We start from the raw sequence: 20,238 nt of genomic DNA on the forward strand, positions 1-20,238 counted from the left end.
TTTCCTAACAACAATTCTGCTGTCTTACTTACACAATTAATGTATTCTCTTTGATACTTGTTAGTGAAATGTGTCCTTTGTACCATTTAACACAATGCTATTCCTTCTTACTGCTGCAAGACAAAAACAAGAGTTACATATATATCTAAGATGGTTGCTGCTCACTAACTCAGTCATATGACCCTCCTTAAGTTGTGATATATGCATTACTCATGCATAACAGACATGGCTAGTGCTGCAAGGAGACTACTACTTCCCTTCAGGAGCCAGCAGAAGCAGCCAAACCGGTTTACCAAGATAAAGCTATGATAATTAGCAAGGATATTGCCACCTGAGTTTGAACAGGATTCCTGTGGCTGCAAGTAGTTAAGTTTAAACATCAGAAACTAAATCATTGCTATGCTTTCTTGTGTGAAGTTATCCAGGTATGCAACTGTCAGGAAATATTTCTTCCCTCTGGGAAGTGAAGCCAAGGCACACTCTTGAAGCCTCAGCTGCAGTTCCAGTTTAAGGCCAGAAACACAGGAAATCTTCAGAAAAGCTCAAATATTTCGAAATGCAAGGAAGAGTGAAGCTAAAGCACATGGTACAATCGCCCATTTTCTGCCTGAATATTTTCCATCTGTGACCACACATGCATATTCTTCACTGAAAGCTAAAAGATTTAATATGCAAGTGCAATCTTTAACACAATGAAAGAAATTTGATTACTTATGTTACAGCAAGACCATCTTAATATGGAGACAGTAAGTCTGATGTTCACTATGTGAAGTGTTTAATTGTCTTTGGTTGGAAGATAACCATTTTGCTGGTTTGACACACCTGTCACAATTTTACAATATATGAAATAAACTTCACAGTATGCACATCCTCACATTGTAATTGCCATATTGTCCGGGGTAGCAGCAGGGAAGGAGTTTCATAAGCAGGCCTGTCTTCCACATCAAGACCATTTCCAGACACAGAAAACTCTCTTGTAGATCCTGCAACAGATGAGTCTCACCACAGTAATTTATTTCTTAAAAATCTAGTTTATTGCACTTGTCTCAAAGCACAAACAAAACAAAACCAAACTAAATACAGAAATAAAAGTTAAAACCCCATTCTAATTTCATTGAAACTACCCTAAAAAGTAGTTTGACAAGAGCTCTTGACACCAATTTAACATTAATTACCATAGCAAGGTATAATATTATACAGTAAATCAGCAATTAGCAAGCTCAAGCCATTACTAAGATGACTTTGAAAAAATGTGATACAAAAGTGTCACTATTAAATAATGCCATTGTATTTTAGCATCGGGAGCTTGGCAGGGCACAGAGGTGGACTCATGTCCCTTCTCCAAAACAATTGACTTGTGAGCTGCCACAAAATTCCTTTAAACCAAATTTCAGCTTCTTTAGGGTCCTCAAGATACCAAACTATGCTTGCATAAAACAAACTGGGTTACTTCACAAGCTGATTCCATTACAATCCACTGCCAGACAAGCTAAAAAAACTCTCTGGGACAATCTCCATATACGGATGAGACAGAAACAAACCAAACATATCATCTTGTAAAAGGGAACCAAACCTATCCTCCATGTAAGACTGGAAGATCAGACAGAGAACTGACAGCCAATATTACAAGTGCTACCAAAAAAAGTGACATAACTTGGTTCTCTCTCCATGGATTCACATTCTCTCACCTTGCACCATGTTTGTTCCAAGTTTTGTGCAGTACATGCATGAATTATTCTGAAAGAGAACAGAGGTTAAAAAGCAAACACATCCTTTTCTGTATGCAGTAAGTTCTCAAACCAGAAATGTCTTCTCTTTTCAACTACTGTTCCTTTCCAAAGCTGGCTCTTTTACAGTATTGATTAGCAGCTGTTTAAAACATTCTGATGATTTATAAGCTTAGAATAAACACAAAGTATCTCCTCTGCCTACATACTGAACTCGGGTTCTCTCATCTGTAGTTCTATTGCTTAAAAAAAAGATGAGGTATCTGTCAAAGATTTAGTTTAATGAAAAATAAACAGCAATGATTAACTTAGGTTACTTCCCAGTACCTCTGCTGCAACGTCTGTTAAGACACTTCAAAATTTAGCTAACATAGCTAAAAATCAGAATATTGTTAAGTAATTTCTCACAATATCACCATTTTTAATGGGACATAGAGGTAATTCTACCAATTACCATTTTTTCTTTTAATACACCTAAGGTTGGTACTCAAAACAATTTGAGTCCAAATGTTAAAGCACTGGCTGGAGGCACAAATACAGTACAACAGGAATTATGAAAGCTGCCTTGTACATTCCTGTTTTGTACTACAAACCCAACACACAATTTCTTCTTACTCCAAAGCGAGACTTACCGTCAAAATCTGTCAGCTTCATGATGGCTGTGTGAAATGGGCAAAAGTTCCCCTGATATTAGGTGTATTCCAAACTCCTCCCTTGTGAACAAAGTCAAATTATGAATCAAATTTACAGAAATGGAAGTTTAGTATGGCCTTGCAGGTATTTCTAAGGAAATGGATCAAATGAAGTTCAACACCAATGCTGTGTAATCGTGATGTTCTGAGATCTCACTAAGAAATACTTTATCCTATTTTCTTCCATGCTCCAAGGGAAAACTGTAAGTATATGCACAGCAGTTGGAAAGTGTTCCCATCAGCTTGGAGTTCCAAGTGCAAGAAGAAATTGAAAAATGCTTAATGTTTCTGACGTAAAGAAATATTTAATGCAACAGAATTCCTTCTCAAAATAAGTACACATGTATTAGTGTGCATGCTGTTGTGAAATAGTCACTTTCATTGCTAGTAAGATTAACTTAAGAGTTATATTTCCAAAGGAGCTTCTACAGTAGTACGGTATAACAATTGCAGTATGCCACACCTAAAGAGTCTCCCAAGAGATAATGGAACAAACATCAGAACTCACAGCTTGGGGGCTATTTAACAGGTCACTTTTTCAATACAAAAGTGCTAATATCACAGGTCCAATATGAGTGGCTTTTAGATCCAACATTCTGTACATACATTACATAAATTCTGTCCTTCTGTTTTTCTCCTTGCTTCACAAGCTTGAGAGGCTTCATATCACTTCCCATTCATCTTCAAAATCATCAGTGTGGAGCAGAACTGAAGTGTCATTATTTTTCTGCAAATTATGGGAATGGCTAAAGGTCTTAGTGAGGCGCTGGAGAAGGGATCCTGAAGCACTGATCGCCCACAGTTCATCTAGAGGGGTCACTGCAAAGCATAAATTATCCATCTTTTAATTAATATAGCACGTTTCAATTATAGACATTAACAAAATTGTATTTGGATCTATTTTCCTAATTATACACCGAGAAAGTTTTCTTTAATGTGGTGAAAGCACCCTTGGTGAAACTGTCACAGCCAAGACAGGATTTAGATTATACAGCAATCTCTCCATATGGTCAGCTTGAGCATCATAAGGCAGAAGTTAAAGCAGACATCACAGTGTTTTGAACTGTCATACAGGACCAACTTGCCTGTTAAACGTGAGACATTTCCGGGAATCTTCTTCCAGTAGTCTCCTGCTGGATTCTTGTCAGTAACACCGTACCGACGAGCTACATCTCCATTTGGACAGCGTGCCCAGACAGTCCTTGCACTTATAGCCAGCTGACAAGCCTGCAAACCTAAAAATAATTGGACATGAAGGGGGAACAAATCACAGGCTTTCTATATATTAAATACATTTGCAGGAAAGTTTACTAAGACATCAAGATTGTAACCACTTCTGTATGTTAATACTAGAGAACTCTCTGTTATAGATGGCACAAAGAAATACCCATTTCTCCAGGAGGTTTTCCAAGAAAGGCATGTCAAGAAAATGATTTAGGACTACACATTTCTTTACACTGACTTTAGGGGAGTTCAACTGAGTAGATGCTATTTGATTTTAAGCTTCTGGCCTTGTGTAAGCAGAGTATCAGAAAGTAGGCCACTTGCAGCACATGAAGCACTGGTGAACAAAAAAGCTTTTTAATTGGAGACTTTGTACTCACTGCACCTTTTGACCAGAAAGATGTAACACTGTGGTTCCGTTCTGTTATGGGGACACAGCCAAAAGCAACAACTAATTAGAGAACTTTGACAATAAGCTTTTAGAGCTTCCACTCTATTTTACTACTGTATGGGAAATAATCCAACAGTTATACCTTCAGTTTGTCTAAAGTTGGTTAACATTACAGATACTGTGGAAGGTTTTTGTCCCATCATCACAAGCAAGTCCTCCACAACTAAGTGCCATGCACTTATGCAGTGAAGAGTCTTTAACAAGCAGCCAGCATCAGTATGCAGTTATTTTGAAAGAAACAGCTAAAATTTAGTTTTATCTACAGGTAAAGCAAAAATGTCATTACCTAATCTAGAATGTGTTCAGCACACAGGATTAATAGAAAGGTGTGCAAAATAGCATTAGGTTTTTGTTAGCCACATCTAGATGTGCCATAGCACATTTAAATAAAACACTTCCCCCAGCACAGTAGTCTCCTATTGCTTAGGAACAATACTTCAGTTCTAACTGAAAGGGAATGGTATTGTTTATTAATTCAGTGGCAGCAGATCAAAACAACACACAACAGAAAATCATCCAAAAAAACCCCCAATCAAACAGGTTTGTCTTCAGTTAACTACTTAGTGCCTTTAAGTAATCCCAAAGCATTCATTAAAAGAAACCCTGTATCCAATGCTTAACTATGTTTCCACAAATACGCACACTTCATCACTGAGAAAAATACTGGGTTTAAGCGTTGGCTATCCAATTTAAAAAGCAACAGGAAAACAAACTAACAAAACCACTGAGAAAATGGCAGAAACAACAGGGAACTGAAGCACTGATTTTTTTTTTACCTGGTACATGTTCCCAGTCAGTGCCTACAGGCATTTCATCTGTAATTCCAACTCGTACATGGACATTCCATTTGCTATCAATTGCCCACAACATCTGATCATTTGCACTTGAATGGATGATGACCAAGTTGATTCCGACTGGCTATAAAAATGAAACACAGTATTTAAACTTTGTACTTCTGAATCTTTGTACTGTTTTATCACTTGAGCTTCACAGAAGTAAAGCAAGAGAAGTAACATATTTACCAGACACTAAAGACAGGAAGAAATGTAACAGATACTTTGTCATGGCACAAAATAACCCATTTTCCAAAAAGTCAATCCCTTCCTGAACAGAAAAAGAACATGAATGAATGCCACAGGAAGTTACTGATAAAGATACTCATAATTAAAGTTCAGCATCTAAGTCTAATAATACTTGTATTTGCTTAAACACTGTGACTCCAATCAGGTGCAGTTTCAACTGCAAGTTAAGAGGGAACCCTTCCACCAAAACACATAGGGCAGTGCTTTCCTTATGCCTTCCAGAAAGTTTTCTTAACACAACTAACCCTCCACTTTATTTTTAAATGTATACAAGCAGTACCTTTTCACTGTTTGGATATCTCCCCTTCGCAAAGAAATGCCAATCTGCCTTCTTCCCATGACCTGATTCTACAGCAATACAACTGTGGAACTCATTGCAGACCACTGCAGGACTTAAGCAGCCACAACACTGCTGGCAAACCGAAGCGGAATGCACTTCCCTTTTGCTCCCAGGCAAGACCTTATTCCACCTGTTTCTATAGACATTTGCCTTAACTACTGTTCAAAATCATTGTTCCTCACCACAACATTTTACAGACATCATAAAGATGGTTACTTTGTAGGAAAATGTACCAGCTGACAGGTTCAGTGAATGCAGACATCCTGCAAAATGTACTCTAAATAAAATACAGATAAGAACAAGAGGGGAAAAAAAAAGTTTTCTCTGCATCAGTCTAACAAAGACACTGAAAAAATGCAGTAAGATACACTGAACTATATCAACACCTCAAAGAAGTTCTGCATTTCTTGCTTTAACTTCAAAGGCATAAGGTGAATTTCCAGTGTGATAAATAGAACAAGAAGCAGCGCTTTGTCATCTATAAACCCAGGAATAAAGAAGCACGCATATATAAGCACACAACCTAGTCCCAGATGGGCTTTCTGTGTACATAACAGTTACCTGCTCTGGTTTTGCTGTTACAGTTCTTGTGTTAACGTGTCTGACCCGGCTATAACCAAGTTCAACTTGCATCACCAAATCAATCCTGTCTATTCCAGTTCCAAGACCTTGGACAGATTATTTTCCCGTGTTTTTATGTGCTCATTAGGTACCTTCATTCTGTTGGAAGCTTGAGGCTGATACTGGCCTGAGAAGTGTTTATCTCTGATCACGGAAAATTCATAATGGCTGCAGTTTGAATACTTACACTAAATCACTAATTGTCTTTAAGAGTGTTGGTAACACAGAATCTGTAACTCTCTAGCTACTTAAAAGTTGATATTAAACTACTGTATTGGGAAAAAAAAGAAACAACCCACAACAAAAACACAAACCAACCAACAAAATCCCAAACCCAGGCCAAACCCAACAAAACATAAACCCCCAAACAAATCCAAAATCAACAACCAAAGAAACTAAAAAAACCCAAATCACACCAAAACACCCAACACCCCTCCCCCCACTAACTCTGCCCTCTCATCTTGCTGCCTCTTCACTGGAAGTGATCCTTATTCTTGGCTCTGTTCATGTTTCACCACTCCATTTTTATTTGCTTCTTTCTATGGCCAATTTGGCTCATTCTTTCCCATGTCATCCTGCTCACCTCCCCACACCACTGTCAAGTGATGTGCCTCACTACTGTCCAGCTTCATTGCATCCCCCTCTGTATTTCTATTCACACAGTCTCACATTTTAAAGTAAGGGAGCTGTGCACATAACAGGAGATCTTTGTCCTTGTAAAAAAATTTAAAAATTACAAGCCACTGATCTCCTTTTCCCAGCCAGGTTGTTCTATCACAGTCATCTCTTCCCCTATCTCCTTCACACCACAAATGGCCAGTGTGTCTGCCTATGCTCCTCCCCGACACACACTTTACGTACCAACTACAGTCCTCCACAATCTGTGCCAAACAGCTTCGTGTGACCCTCGTTATTGGACGGGTGGGATTTGTGCACAATAATTCCCCGAGACAGTGACTGAGTGCTTGCATCTATAATCTAAGCCTGTGCATTACTACAGATTTATACATAGCATAAGCTAACAAAAGCAGAGAAAAGACCCCAAAGGAGTGGCAAAAGTTGTTTGATGCTCTGATACCACCACAGGTTTGAGTATAATCAAAGCAATTATGTCTATTCTGCAGCACCGTTGTACCTAAGAAAACTGACATTACCAAGTTCAGGGTAGTATCTCTATAAGCTTGGCCAAAAAATCTTTTTGTTCTTTGTTTTTCTAAGCAAGGTCCTCCTTCCTCCTTAAGTCTCCCTGCCTCTCTGGGTATGCTACTTTCAACTTCTCTTCCTTTTTCAGGGTACTTAGTTCCTTCTGATAAGCTCACTCTCATTATAAAAAATCCTGGCAATACACTGGTGACAGCATCCAGTGCTCTTAACAGACCTCCCCCCTCCTTTCCACTGCAGCCTTCTGCTGTGAAACAGGCATGAGGAACAGTTACAGGACAGCCAGTGGTATGATTTTATACAGCAGCTTTTGGCACAACTAAGTGAGAAGACATTGAGATACAAGTGCATGTAATTCCTAGATCCTGTTGCAGAGGTTTTGCCTCCGAGTTTTTCGCCCAGAAAGCAGCCATCTACAACAACAATAAAAAGGTATTCTCATGGCTACCACAGTAGGGTAAATAAAATTACAGATTGCATCAGGTTGGAAGGGACCTTCAAAGGTAATCTCGTCCAACATCACACACACTCCCCCTGCAGTGACATAGAATCATGTATGTTCTTGACAGAGTCATATAAATGTTTCATCTGGAAAAGACCTCTAAGATTGGAACAACCACACTGACAACATCTGGGATATCCCTCATTTTCACTAGGTTTTTATTACCATAAGCATGCTTCAAGTATTTAATAATCTATGTAACTCTCACAAAAAGCATCAGAACCTTTTCTATGTCACTCTGCAATACATGCACAGACTCTGTGTATCCGTAGACATCCACTTTGTCTGTTCTGCTGCAACTATCCAGGATGAGAAAGACTAAACATAATATTCTCAGCCTGTCCAAACTCAGTCCTTTTTATGATGAGTTGGTGGATGCCAGCTGCACAAATGTTCTCTTTGCCTCCAAAAGACAAATCAGAAAGACTTTCAGATGACCCAGGCCAGGCTGCAAGGTCAGATCAGAGATATTTCTCACACTGCTGACCATTATCCATCTATCAGATAGCTACTTTCATAGCTAACCGACACCCAGACCCTCCTAACTAGTGTAACAAACTACACAACTTACAGAGACCCTCCCACAATATAGACCCATTTGCACATTATTTTGTGAACTCACAGAATACATCTGGTGGGAAAGAGATCATCCAGTCCAACCCTCAACCCAGCACTGGAAGGTCAACATTAAACCATGTCCCCAAGCATCAGGTCCACACACTGCTTATACACCTCCAGGGACAGTGACTCGACCACTGCCCTGGGCAGACCATTCCAAAGTCTGATAATCTTTTCAGTGAAGAAATGTTTCCTAACATCCATCCTAAACCTCCCCTGGCACAGCATGAAACCATTTCCTCTAGACCTATCACTTGCCATCAAGGAGAAGAGGCTGCCCCCTCCTTGCTCCAACCTCCTTTCAGGTAGTTGTAGAAAGCTCCCCTCAGCCTCCTCTTCTCCAGACTAAACAACCCCAGCTCCCTCAGACGCTCCTCATAGGCCATGTGCTCTAGGCCCTTCCATGAGCCTTGTTGCCCTTCTCTGAACACACTTCAGCACCTCAATTGAGCACAATACTCAAGGTGTGGCTTCTTCAGTGCTGAGTACAGGGAAGCGATCCCCTCCCTGTTCCTGCTGGCCATGCTTCTAATACAAGCCAGGATGCCATTAGCTTTCTCAGCCAGCTGGACACATTACTGACTCATATTCAGTCGACTGTCAGCCAATACCCCCAGGTCCAATCATACATCCCCAGGTCTGTAGCTTACCATGGGGTTGATGTGACCCAGGTGGAGGACCTGGCATTTAAACCCCATTTGAATGAAGGCTGTAAATCATTGACATCAAGAAAGCACAAGCAACATAACAGCGGTATTGAACAGAATGGTTTTCATTCAGACTTTTGAAGAACATCTTGCTAAATTCAATGCCCTTTTCCTCTCTGCAGGGAATATCAACATGGTATATAAGGGAAGGAAAAATGAATCTATGTTTAGTCTTCCTGGAAGCCCTGTGTTCATCTGTAATGCTGTCACTGAATTGTCAGAAAAAGATTACTGTTTACTGACTGAAAAACTGGAGCTCTGTTTTCCTCAGAAGCCTTAGAATAATGACATGACCCTTTCCCCCCCACTTACTTTCTTTAGTGAATAAACAGATGAGGGCCTTAGTTGGGCACCTCCAATCTACAGCTAGCAGAGTCAGGGAAAAAAGGCAAAACCAAGGAGTTAACTCTTTCACCTCTCTTTTATCAACTCTGTATGTTTTATTTCAAGGGATTTCTTGCAGAAACATGAGAAAGACTATGACATAAAATCCTAGAAAAGGCCATACCAAACCTATGTGACTAGTCAACACAACAAAGCTCAACAGAACCATAAAATACTCTCAAAATACTTAGTACAACTGTTCCTTACAAGTAATTTAAAAAACAACTTAATGCAATCTGTTTAAAAATCATACAAACTACACCCTTACTCAGGTTTGCCCAACTGTATTCTGGCCACACTGTCTTATACTTCATATTATAAAAAGCAGTGTAGGAGATTGTAAGATGTCTGCAATTACCACAAGTATTTTTAATAATGCACTGGAAAACTGAGCTATCAGGAAAGAACAGCTAAGTTTTTACAGAAATGTACACAGTAAACACTATGTGCTAGGATTTCCAATGACAGATAGTTTAGCACTAGGTAATAAAAACCTTGTATAAGCAAAGCTCTGAGTAATGAAGGCATTTGGGGGCTTTTTTTTTTTTTTTTTAAAGCAGACCTCTGATGGGCATCAGTAAAACCTCCTCTCACACAGGCTATGCCAGTAAAGTGTTTTTAAAATTTAAATCCCTTACCAAGGAAAGTAAAGCATTTTTGTAAGGTAAAACCACACACGTTTTTAGCTTCAGCCTTGCCTGACAATTGCTTTGACAACTTAAAGCAGTTATTAAACTGCTGCTTTTTCTGCTGTTTTGCTTTTCATGCTTTGCCCACATTATTTCACAGCTTTGTGATGAAAACGTCACATGCCTTGGATAGTAACAGAAATTAATTCCTGCACTGCTTTATGAAAAAATGTCTGTAACCTTTATGTGATAGTATTAACTTACATAACTCTGGGGGAAAACAAAGCCAAGCAAAACCACAACAAAACACCTGTAAAAGAACACCACATGAACTCAGGGAGAGGACAAAAAAAATCCCAACACCAACCAACCAAAATAAAAAAATGCTACACCCATTCTGAAAAGTGATGATCTGTCAGAATGCAGAATACATCCTGGAAGCCACAGGAATGCTGAAAATGCTCTCAGGATAAAACTACTACTCATCCAGTAGCACTCATCCAGTGCTAAAGTTCTGGACTAAATACTCTCTCAAACTATGCAATGCAGATACATTACTGGATAAAAACAATCATATTCCAGGGGTCAGTAGTGAGGTCATTGCCTCCCAGATACATGATCCATTTACCAAATTATATAGCCCAAATTCTTCCACTTTGCTCATTTCTAGGCTTCAGTAGACAGGGTCTTCCTACAGAGCAGACTATTCAGCATTTGTCAGCACTTCACCTTCTTACAGTGTTATCATGAAACAAGGGGACAGTAGTACACTTAGAGGGTATTTTAGGGGCCTCCAGGCTTCTAATTCAGGTTGAAGGGTCCCATGTGCCCACCACTTATCCAAAGGCACATCCTTACTCAGTGTGGACTTGCTGGCCCACTGAAGTTCACTTCAGTGACCATACAATCTGAGCTTAGCACCTATCTGTGCTTCTCCTATTTACTTCACAAATTCCAAACCCCCAACTACAAACCTGTCAATGGGATCCAGCTCCCCCCCACATCGCTTTTGGACCCAAACAATCTGAAATTCAGTCACACAAAAGAAAACAACAATAAAAACTGCTCCAACCAGAATTTAGAAAATGCAGATGTAGTTTTAATGGAAATGAAAGAAAGCAAAAAATCCCCCAAACATTTACGTTTATACCTATCTCTCAAAATCACTGTTCAAGGATCCCTACTTATTAAATACTTCAGGCTACCACTATCTGCAAGCACCTGAACAGTTCTCCTGAAACCAAGGCACACACTTGGTAAATCCTTTACTTAAGAACTTTTACACTGCTAGATTTTTATTTTTAAATAGAATAATTTTCAACAACTCTCAAAACTCAGTAACTGCAGTTACCTTATTTACCCAACCAAACGTTAAATTAATTTCTCTGAAAAATAATTAAAACCATACTTGGGCACATTGGAAGAGTGCAGATATGAGGATGTTTCTAGTACCAAACAAATGAAAAGTATGAAAAAAAAAAAAAAAAGAAGGTTCCCCTTCCCACATTTTATTGTTTTCAGTGTAAGTAAGTCCTGTCAAAAAGCAAACAGATCACCTTGAGATCATATTTCAAAAGGACATGGAAGGATCCCCTCCTCAGTTTTCTGGGTGTATTTTGTTTTGTGCACTTTTTGTGACCTGAGGCTTCTGGGTGCTGATAATAGCTATCTAATGTGACAGGCCACATGCACACTTTCCTGAACATGGCGATAGCAGTGCCTGAAAAAAGTACCAGAAGGCTAAAACTCCAAGGCAGAAAAATACAGCAAAGTAATACAGTGACAGCAGTTTTCTTAACTTGCAACAAAAAGACAGATAATAAGCACTGAAATGAGCAATGGAATCAGGCAACCTTAGCAAAAATGCTGGAACTGCTTTCTTTCAGTATCCAAAGCACCTTTTATGTAACTTACTTCTTAAGAAAGGCATACCTGCTAAGAATAGTACATATTTGAACCTAAACATGATGGTACTCTAAATCAGCCAAACAAAATGCACTGCTGATGGAGCTTTGATCTGGTATAGTTATGTGCAACCCATCTCAACACAGTTACTCTGACTACTGCCAAACATAGGATTTGTCTACAGCATCTTGAAAAGTGCAGTCCTCCAGAAAAATCCTCTCCCTATTAATGTCTTTAGAAGAGCTCATATGAATAAAGATATATGGAACAACAGACTAGGTAGTCTGGTCTATTGATAACCACAAGATTTAGTAAGTGCACTACCTCTCCAATCTAGGCAGAACTGTTCTAATAGAAGATACTTCCTCTGTATCCCATCTTAGTACTCCAACACAGAACTCTCAGTAAGTCAGAAAGATATCTGTGCTGGGTAATGCAAGCTAGTCCATGCTAGTAAAAACAACCAGGCTTGAACAGCGATGCTCAAGAACTGAGTTTTCCACAGCAAGCGCATTCAAAAGCAGCATGGATGATTCTAAAGTAAAGGTTACAAAGCATTTTCAATGGGAAAAAAAAATCCCACCCTCTCCAAATATCAAATCCTAGAAGATCATTTCACCCTTCCTACATTTCAGCTTTGATTTTGGCACCTACCATAGAAAGATGTAGTGGCAAAACATGATCTTGGAAGAGTGCTCACCAGTTCCTCCTGTAAGTACCACTTAACACAAAACTGACCTTAATAATAATAGAAATCTCACTGAAAAATGCAAAGTGAGGCACAAGAAGAGGAAGAAAGTCTCCAGGTTTGCAGTAAATATTTTGTAAGGTAAGCATAACTTTATTTCCTTTCCTTTCTTTAAAGATCATGACAACCATTTCTAACACATCACCACTTATCTGTAAGGCACAACCAACCTTTACTCTGAACCTAGATTAAGGAACGTACTGAGAAGAAATTAACTCTAGCATATATTAATCTTGCAGAATTACAGAGAATTTTCCTAATTTTAAATAATATTTTGACTACCATCTGCTTTGTAGCTTAAACAGTTTTTGAATGACAGCTGAAGTGTGAGCAGCTCTTTTTTTTGGTGCAGGAGGAAAAATAGCTCCAAAATCAGTACGAGTTTAGGCTATCTTCTCTTACCTATGATATCTACCTTAAAATATGAAGAGACAATTACTAGGTTGTTAAAAGAGCAATTTCTCATAAGTTTCTCTTACATGACATGCACATAACTGCAAGAGATCACTTTACAGGAAACTTAAGTTAGGAGGTACTCCTCTGCTGAGACCCAGGGAACTACAAAGGATTGATGAAAGATTTATACAGTAGCCAAGTAGTACACACTTCCTCAAATAAGCTCCTTTTAGTCCATGGTTCAGACAAGCCACAAGGGTATTTAAACAGACCTCCTGATTATTATTTTTTTAATCCTCTTCTCTATGGAATTTGGTTACAAAAGAGCAAAGAGAAGTAATCGAACAAGTGGCAATTAATAAACCGTCTTTATCGATTTTTAGAGTAAGGCTGATTGTTTACGATCCATAGACGATTGATCACTCACTAGAAATACTTATCGTGGTCTTTGTTTCTTTTAATCCTATTAAATAAAGTTCTGCTTATCTGATAGATCCTTTAATGTAAATCTCAGAAGGTGATTCTTAAGGCCAGTTTTTATGTTAAGTAGTACTTGTTAGAAGATCAGATTTTGCCTCTGGATCTTCTTTAGAAGGTGCCAAAAAACCAATGCTGGAATATTGAAAGAATTCTTTTCAAACAAGTGTTCAACTTCTCAAGACCTTTCAAAGCAATTTAATACTTTTTACCTTTTGATCAACTTCTACTCCATAATCACCCACATAGTCTTATTAGTCTATATAACTATTATATATATAATAATTATTATTTCTTTAGTCCAGAAATCTGAAAAGCATTAAATCTTCAGAAACGTACATGCACACACTTACAAAAATACACTCTCTAGCATCTATATAAATAGTCTTATATTTCCTGGTAATTTTTATTCCATTAAATTTTATATTGAGACATACTGCAGCAGATACTAGTTTCATCCTGTGTATTAACAAGAGAATGAAAATCACTTTGTTTCTTAGACTAAATAATTTATTCAAAGAATTTTGATCACCTTTGTCAATGTCCTTAAAGCAGCCTTCAAAAAGCTACTCAACTACATAACTATTTTGACTTCTAAAACTGCAGAACAGAATGGATGAAGTATAGAAAGCATCCACACACAAACTACTATGCTCTAGATACTGTAATGATGTTATCAACCACTTTGAAAGTGTTGGATAAAATAAAAATGAGGGAGGGCAGATGATGTTATTTTACATCTCAAGAAACACTGCAATAGGGAGTTACAAAGGGAAGGGTAACAAATGAGAATGATTTTAGTCTAGATAAAAAAAAAAAAACAAAAACAACCAACCAACCCAGAAATCAACAAAACCACAAACCCCAGCATCACAGTGCAGACTGAAATAAAATTGTATTCACTGCTTTTTGTCAGGAGTAAAAGCTCCTCTAAACTATTGTCTCTGAACGCTTTCATGAAGTTGTGCAAAGATGGATGCTGTGCAACTGCAGCACTCCTTTAATGAGAAGTGATACCATAAAAGTAGAGTCTATAGCTGCTCACAAGCTGTTCATGAGTCATGAGATCTGGGATAGAGCAAATCATATTGGCTCTGACATTTACCAGGGAATAACATATCCATAGCTGGTTTTAAATTACGTTATTTGAGAATGCTCCTGTACTTAAAGCAAGTGAAAAGCAATTTAGATTTCCTTCTTCAAATAAAAAATGACCAAATTATCCACAAATACTTCTTACTATTTTTGTTGTTCTGAAGATAAAATGATGAAACATGAACCATGTCAAAGTCAATTAATGGATAGATAACAGTAAGGTGCTGCTAAGAAGCAAATATTGTTCACAGAGTAGTCCACTTTTCAGCCATCATGTTGAATCAGTTATCCAAATGCTAAGATAGCATTTGGAAATAATTTTAAAGTTCACATATTTTCTAATTTTGCATAAAACCTTTGTAAAAGAATGAATAGCTGCTCTTTCAAGTACTGCAATGACTTGTTTTGGGACAATTCCAGCATGCTCAAACAAGCATATAACCCATGAGTTTTCATCTCTGCAAGCAGTGTTTGAATTTTTGCCCTTTCATATTGACTCACTAAATTTGCAATGCTGGCAAGATAACAGGAAAGAGAATGACACTGCTTTGGGTATCAGAAGGTCATCGTTTTGGAAGGCAACATCATCCAGCTTCCTCAATAATCTAGTTGGAAATAACTCAATTTCCAATCTTGTCCACTTAAAGATTTTCTACATAAGCAAGTCACTGCTAAATAATGGGCCATGGCAAATCACATTTTCTCCTAAACACCTATGTACTGAGTAGCTGAATCTATTTCAGTGGAGGAGTAGAGCATGCACTTAGTACAGACTAAATAGTATCAGTGTAGGGAAGCAGCTTTTGGGGCTATTATTTCTCTGGATAAACAAATCCTTGGTAAGAAGATACTACACAAGTTTAATTCTCTGTCTCTGGGCCAACTCAGTTTGAGGAACACATTCTATTAGATGCTTTCTCCATTTTTTAAGACTGCTACCCTTATGGAAGACATTATCACTGATACCCTGTCTCCTCTTCCTGCTGCCCTACTGCCTCTTACCAGGAAAAAAAATTGCCTCTGGGAGGTTATGTCAGAAAGCCCCACTTGCCGTGCACAAAGAATGAACAGTGTAATCCAGCCTTTGAACAAAGCGACACAGGAACTTTTCTATGTCTGTTATGCTACTCTGCACAACAAGGTGCCATTTCTCCAGGCCTGACTGATCACATTCACAGCACAGAAGTCTAACCAGCACCGTTGTTAACTGATGGGATGCAAATATGCAGTTTCATTTCCCTGTTCCCCTGCTCTTTGCTCTTACACCCTGAGAGTCACATAGTAAGTGGCTGATAGGAGATAAGCAGAACTAAAGGTGAATGATCACACACAGGATGTTAGGGGTTGGAAAAGACCTCTGGAGATCATCAAGTCCAACCCCCCTGCCAGAGAAGGACCACAGAACCTATCATAGGTTGCAGAGGAATACATCCAGAAGGGTCTTGGAAGCCTCCAGAGAAGGAAACTCCACATCCTCTCTGGGCAGCCTGTTCCAGTGCTCTGTGACCCTTACAGTAGAGAAATTCTTCCTCACATTGAGGCGATGATGTAACAAACAAACAAACTATTGCAACTCCACTGCCACAGATTTGTTTCTTAATATGGCATTTCAAAAGTACCACACATTACAAAATCTTCAAGAGAAATTCTGTAACACTCTAAAATGTAAATTAAATATGCAAACACATCCCATGCTACTATGCTAGATCAGCAGTTAAGTGATGTCATGCCAAGGAGCAAAGAATGAAACCAGTAGTCAGAAGCCTGCTCCATTACAGAAGTCCCAATCCATGACACAGAAAAAAATTCCCATTTCATACTTTAACTTGCAAAATATTAGAGCAGCAATGAAAGCAAGCATTGAGGTTTAAGAAGAGATTAAAAGAGAAAGCAGACACTGGAGAAACCTCTTTTATCCTTTCTCTATATTCAGAAAAGAGGCTCCTTTCCATTCTGATCCTCCCAGCTGGCAGGCAGAAATCATACAAAGTTTGCCCATTCTGGGAACAAGAGAGAAGAGCTGTAATTGCACTGCATGCTTATTAATAACTGTATGATAAGGACACTCCCTAAATCTAGGCACAGCACTCTGGCAAGCATCCTAGACTCACAAAAGTGAGGATGAAGAAAGAAGGAGGCACGCACTTCAGCACCATGCCTCTTGAGCTGAGCCTTCCCACACCCCCTGCTTTGTGCCTTTGTCCAGTTCAGCCACTTGGCTAGCACACAGCAGGTATTCAGTGTATGGTTCAAGGCTGCATTCTACTATGTGTCCATAAATCTGCTGTGCTACAAGAACAGTAAACCTTCATTGAGGATAGAAAGGAAAACAAAAATCTCTACTTAAAAAAAAAAAAAAAGAAGTTATTTGCAAGGATTAAATGAATTTGGGATGACTTATGGTGACAAGGAAGCATATTCAGAGTATGTTATACAGACTCTGTGGTGGGTTTTTTTCCTTTTTTTCCTTGTTTTTTTCCTGTAGAATTCAAACGTGGGACAAAGTTTTAAGCTTCACATTTAAAGTCTGGCTCTACTGTTTTCATGAGTGTTAAAATTCTTTTGTAAATGCACAGAGCTAAACCACTGAGTTACAAAAATTGTAATCAACATATTACCTGTATAGGTGGTTCAATCATTATCCACGCAGGAAGCATCAAACTTGGGTTAAGAGGCTGAGTTCCCACACGGAAATAAATGCCACCACTGCTGTCACAAGCCCAAACATGCTGATTTCCACAGGTCAAGCTGATCAGTTTAACAGCACCTAATAACAAAGAGACTATTGGCAACCTGGCATTTTCCTTTCAAATTGAGTTAATAATGAGAACTTTCATTTAAACTTGATTGTATTAAACCAGCTTTAAACACAGTGACACAAAAATTAATAGAAGTTAAGTATTAACTTGTGAGAGAAAACACTGGATTCAATGAATAAAACCAACAGATAGTATATGTCAGGTACTTCTTTTTTAAATCTGAAAACAAATGTTTTATTCATGGGATAATACAATTTCTAAACCCCGCTAAAAATATACCATTAAGATAACTGAAATCAAGCAGGGAAACATTCCGTAACGAATGCTGCCAGTGCCCAGACAAACTTTCACATGACCTAATGTGAACTTTTTGCTGTAGCTGGCCACGCTTGTAGACTTCTAGAAGGTGTTGATCTGCTAATACACTCAGAAAAGAACATTCCCAATACTATCAGCACTTTTATTTTTAAAGAGCATATGCATTATGCACTTCACTGTTAATATACCAGTATCACATCTGAGCAAAAAGGAGATGATTTTCAATGGATTTACATTCAACAGAGTATGCATTCATTGCACCTACTTCAGAAATGCATCAGCATTTAACCCTGTGTAAGTCAGCACAACGAAAACAAAGCTGCCAAATAGGTATGGTTTGGAATTTTGGGGCTGAGGGGGTTTTGCATACCAAATCCACCCATCCATCTTGCTATTAGAAGTTCACAAAGTTATTAGAGAAGCACATCTGATATTTTAGATTAAAAAGAACGCTAGCTGTCAGCTGGAACTCTTACTCTTTCACATTCATTTTAAAATAGCCATGTGATGCAATACATGTAACATATGATTTTATATATTTTTTCCTCTCCCAGTGTCAGGACAAGTAATGGAAAACACGTTCTGCAGAAAGAGGGACCAAGTCGCTACAGATATACTACAGGAAGAATGCTCTGGTCAGACTCCAAACTGAAGACTCTAAAAATAGGCCCTGCTGGATGATTGAACATGCCAGTGCTGCTTGGGATACCCCATTCTTGGTAAGAGCACTCTCTTCAGTGATGTGAAAACTGGCAACAAACTCTTGTAAAGTTCATCAGATAAAGAATTCCTTAAAGAGGGGGAATGCAATTTTATCCCAGTGAGTGCAAATTTAAAGCTTTGCTGGGGGAAAGAAGAGGAAACAACAGCACTACACGGTTTTATTTTTTACTTATCAGCAATAGTAAACAGATCTTCTCATTAAGGCAATATTTAGCTTTCTGAATCACAGAAATTCAAATTATTCTCAGCCTGAAGCTTCCTCTAATCAGATAGCTTCATATTAACAACAAATGACAAAACTATACACAAAAACTTCTGCCACTTGGGAACAACTTTCTTCTGCAGGCAGGGGACTGACATTCAGCTACAAAGTCAAAATCTTACTTAAAACCTTTTTAGTCCTTCCAACGTATGTTGGACTCCAAGTAATGGCTTTGTCACATGAGGTCTCAGCTGTTGAAACGTTCTGATCCAAACAAGCATCAGAGCATTCAAAGATGGAATCACATATCACCCACTTGGCATGGCTGACATTATTTATGTCGACCGTACAATTTGATATTCAAAACTGCAGCTCTTATGTAAATGTTTTAGGGTTTCCCCATCCTCCCCCTTAGTGTTTTTATTTTAGGAGGTCATGCCAACCACATTCATTGACTGTTTAGAGAAAGTAGCATGATTCAGAGACATTGTTTACTGCTGAAACTTCAAGGTCATCCTATTGCATTTAGAATTTTTTACACTGACATTGAAATCCTAATCAAAATAATTTGCTACATACTACTCCCACTACAGGGTATAAAGGCAAGAGGAAGATACCACCTACATAATATTAATATTTCAGGATTAATGCTGGCAATGCCACCCCTTCCATACAGAATTCTGACCCACATTTCACAGCAACTTGTTTTACCTCTCCTCCTTTAACTACAGTCCTAATGATTCAGGAGTAAATTTAAACATACACTTGAACAGCAACAATACTTCTCCAATTCTTCAGCTCAATTAGAGAAATTAAAAGCTCTTTCAACCTACTACAGTCTACCATATATATACTTAAATGGAGGAAAAAACACCTAAAACATTTTCCCACTTTACTATTAATTCACAGTAACAGGTAAAGTGTCCTGTCTGAAGTATTTCCAGGCCCCAGATTTCTGCAATCCTACCACAGTGTGACACAAAGCTAACAGGAACAGCTGAATGCAAAGGTTGAACTTCTGAATTACTGAGGCTGACATGCCAGCTATTACAGTCACCTAGCATCAATTACACTTATCTGCTTTATGTATGCATTGAGATTTTCAGACAATAACAAGAGGTTACTTACTACTTCAGTTAAACAGTATCTAAAGTGCTGGAAAGCAATGGTATCATGAGAAACATTTGAAACTCTACTAAGCAACATAAGGAGAGTAGGGGTAAGCCTATCTTAGTGTGGACAAGCCTATCTTGTAGGTCAGTGAAGGTAAAAGGCATCGAGCAGTGCTTAAACTGCAGAACATTTTAGTGATTTGGAAACAATTCATAAGGTGTGGGAAACTTGATGTATAGCTGGCAAACAAATTAATTCAAAAAAGATGTATTTTTTAAAATGTCCATGAAGTATTAAGAATTGTATACTGAAATTATACATGAAGCTTGAAGTCTGACAGCTGTGTGCCTTTCCTGAACCCTGC

The 20,238-nt window shown here is 38.4% G+C and overlaps 1 protein-coding gene across 2 annotated transcripts in view; it reads right to left on the reverse strand.

Annotated features, from left to right (window-relative positions):
- Positions 1–1,032: 1,032 nt before the first annotated feature.
- TECPR2 (tectonin beta-propeller repeat containing 2) overlaps positions 1,033–20,238 on the reverse strand; it is a 46,100-nt gene continuing 26,894 nt past the window's right edge. Inside the window, exons 17-21 of one of the 2 annotated variants that reach the window (XR_008462257.1) lie at positions 17,378–17,526; positions 4,871–5,012; positions 3,505–3,654; positions 2,360–3,238; positions 1,033–1,737 (exon numbers count right to left, since the gene is read on the reverse strand). Coding sequence is in view for 1 of the 2 variants with exons in the window: in XM_054161827.1 (XP_054017802.1) it covers positions 3,081–3,238; positions 3,505–3,654; positions 4,871–5,012; positions 17,378–17,526 (599 nt within the window). In the remaining variant the exon portion in view is untranslated. Of the gene's footprint in view, positions 3,239–3,504; positions 3,655–4,870; positions 5,013–17,377; positions 17,527–20,238 lie in introns of both variants that reach the window. The other variant, XM_054161827.1, reaches the window with a different exon arrangement.

This window comes from Dryobates pubescens, chromosome 5 (assembly GCF_014839835.1).
Source record: "Dryobates pubescens isolate bDryPub1 chromosome 5, bDryPub1.pri, whole genome shotgun sequence".
Classification (NCBI taxonomy): Eukaryota; Metazoa; Chordata; class Aves; order Piciformes; family Picidae; genus Dryobates; species Dryobates pubescens.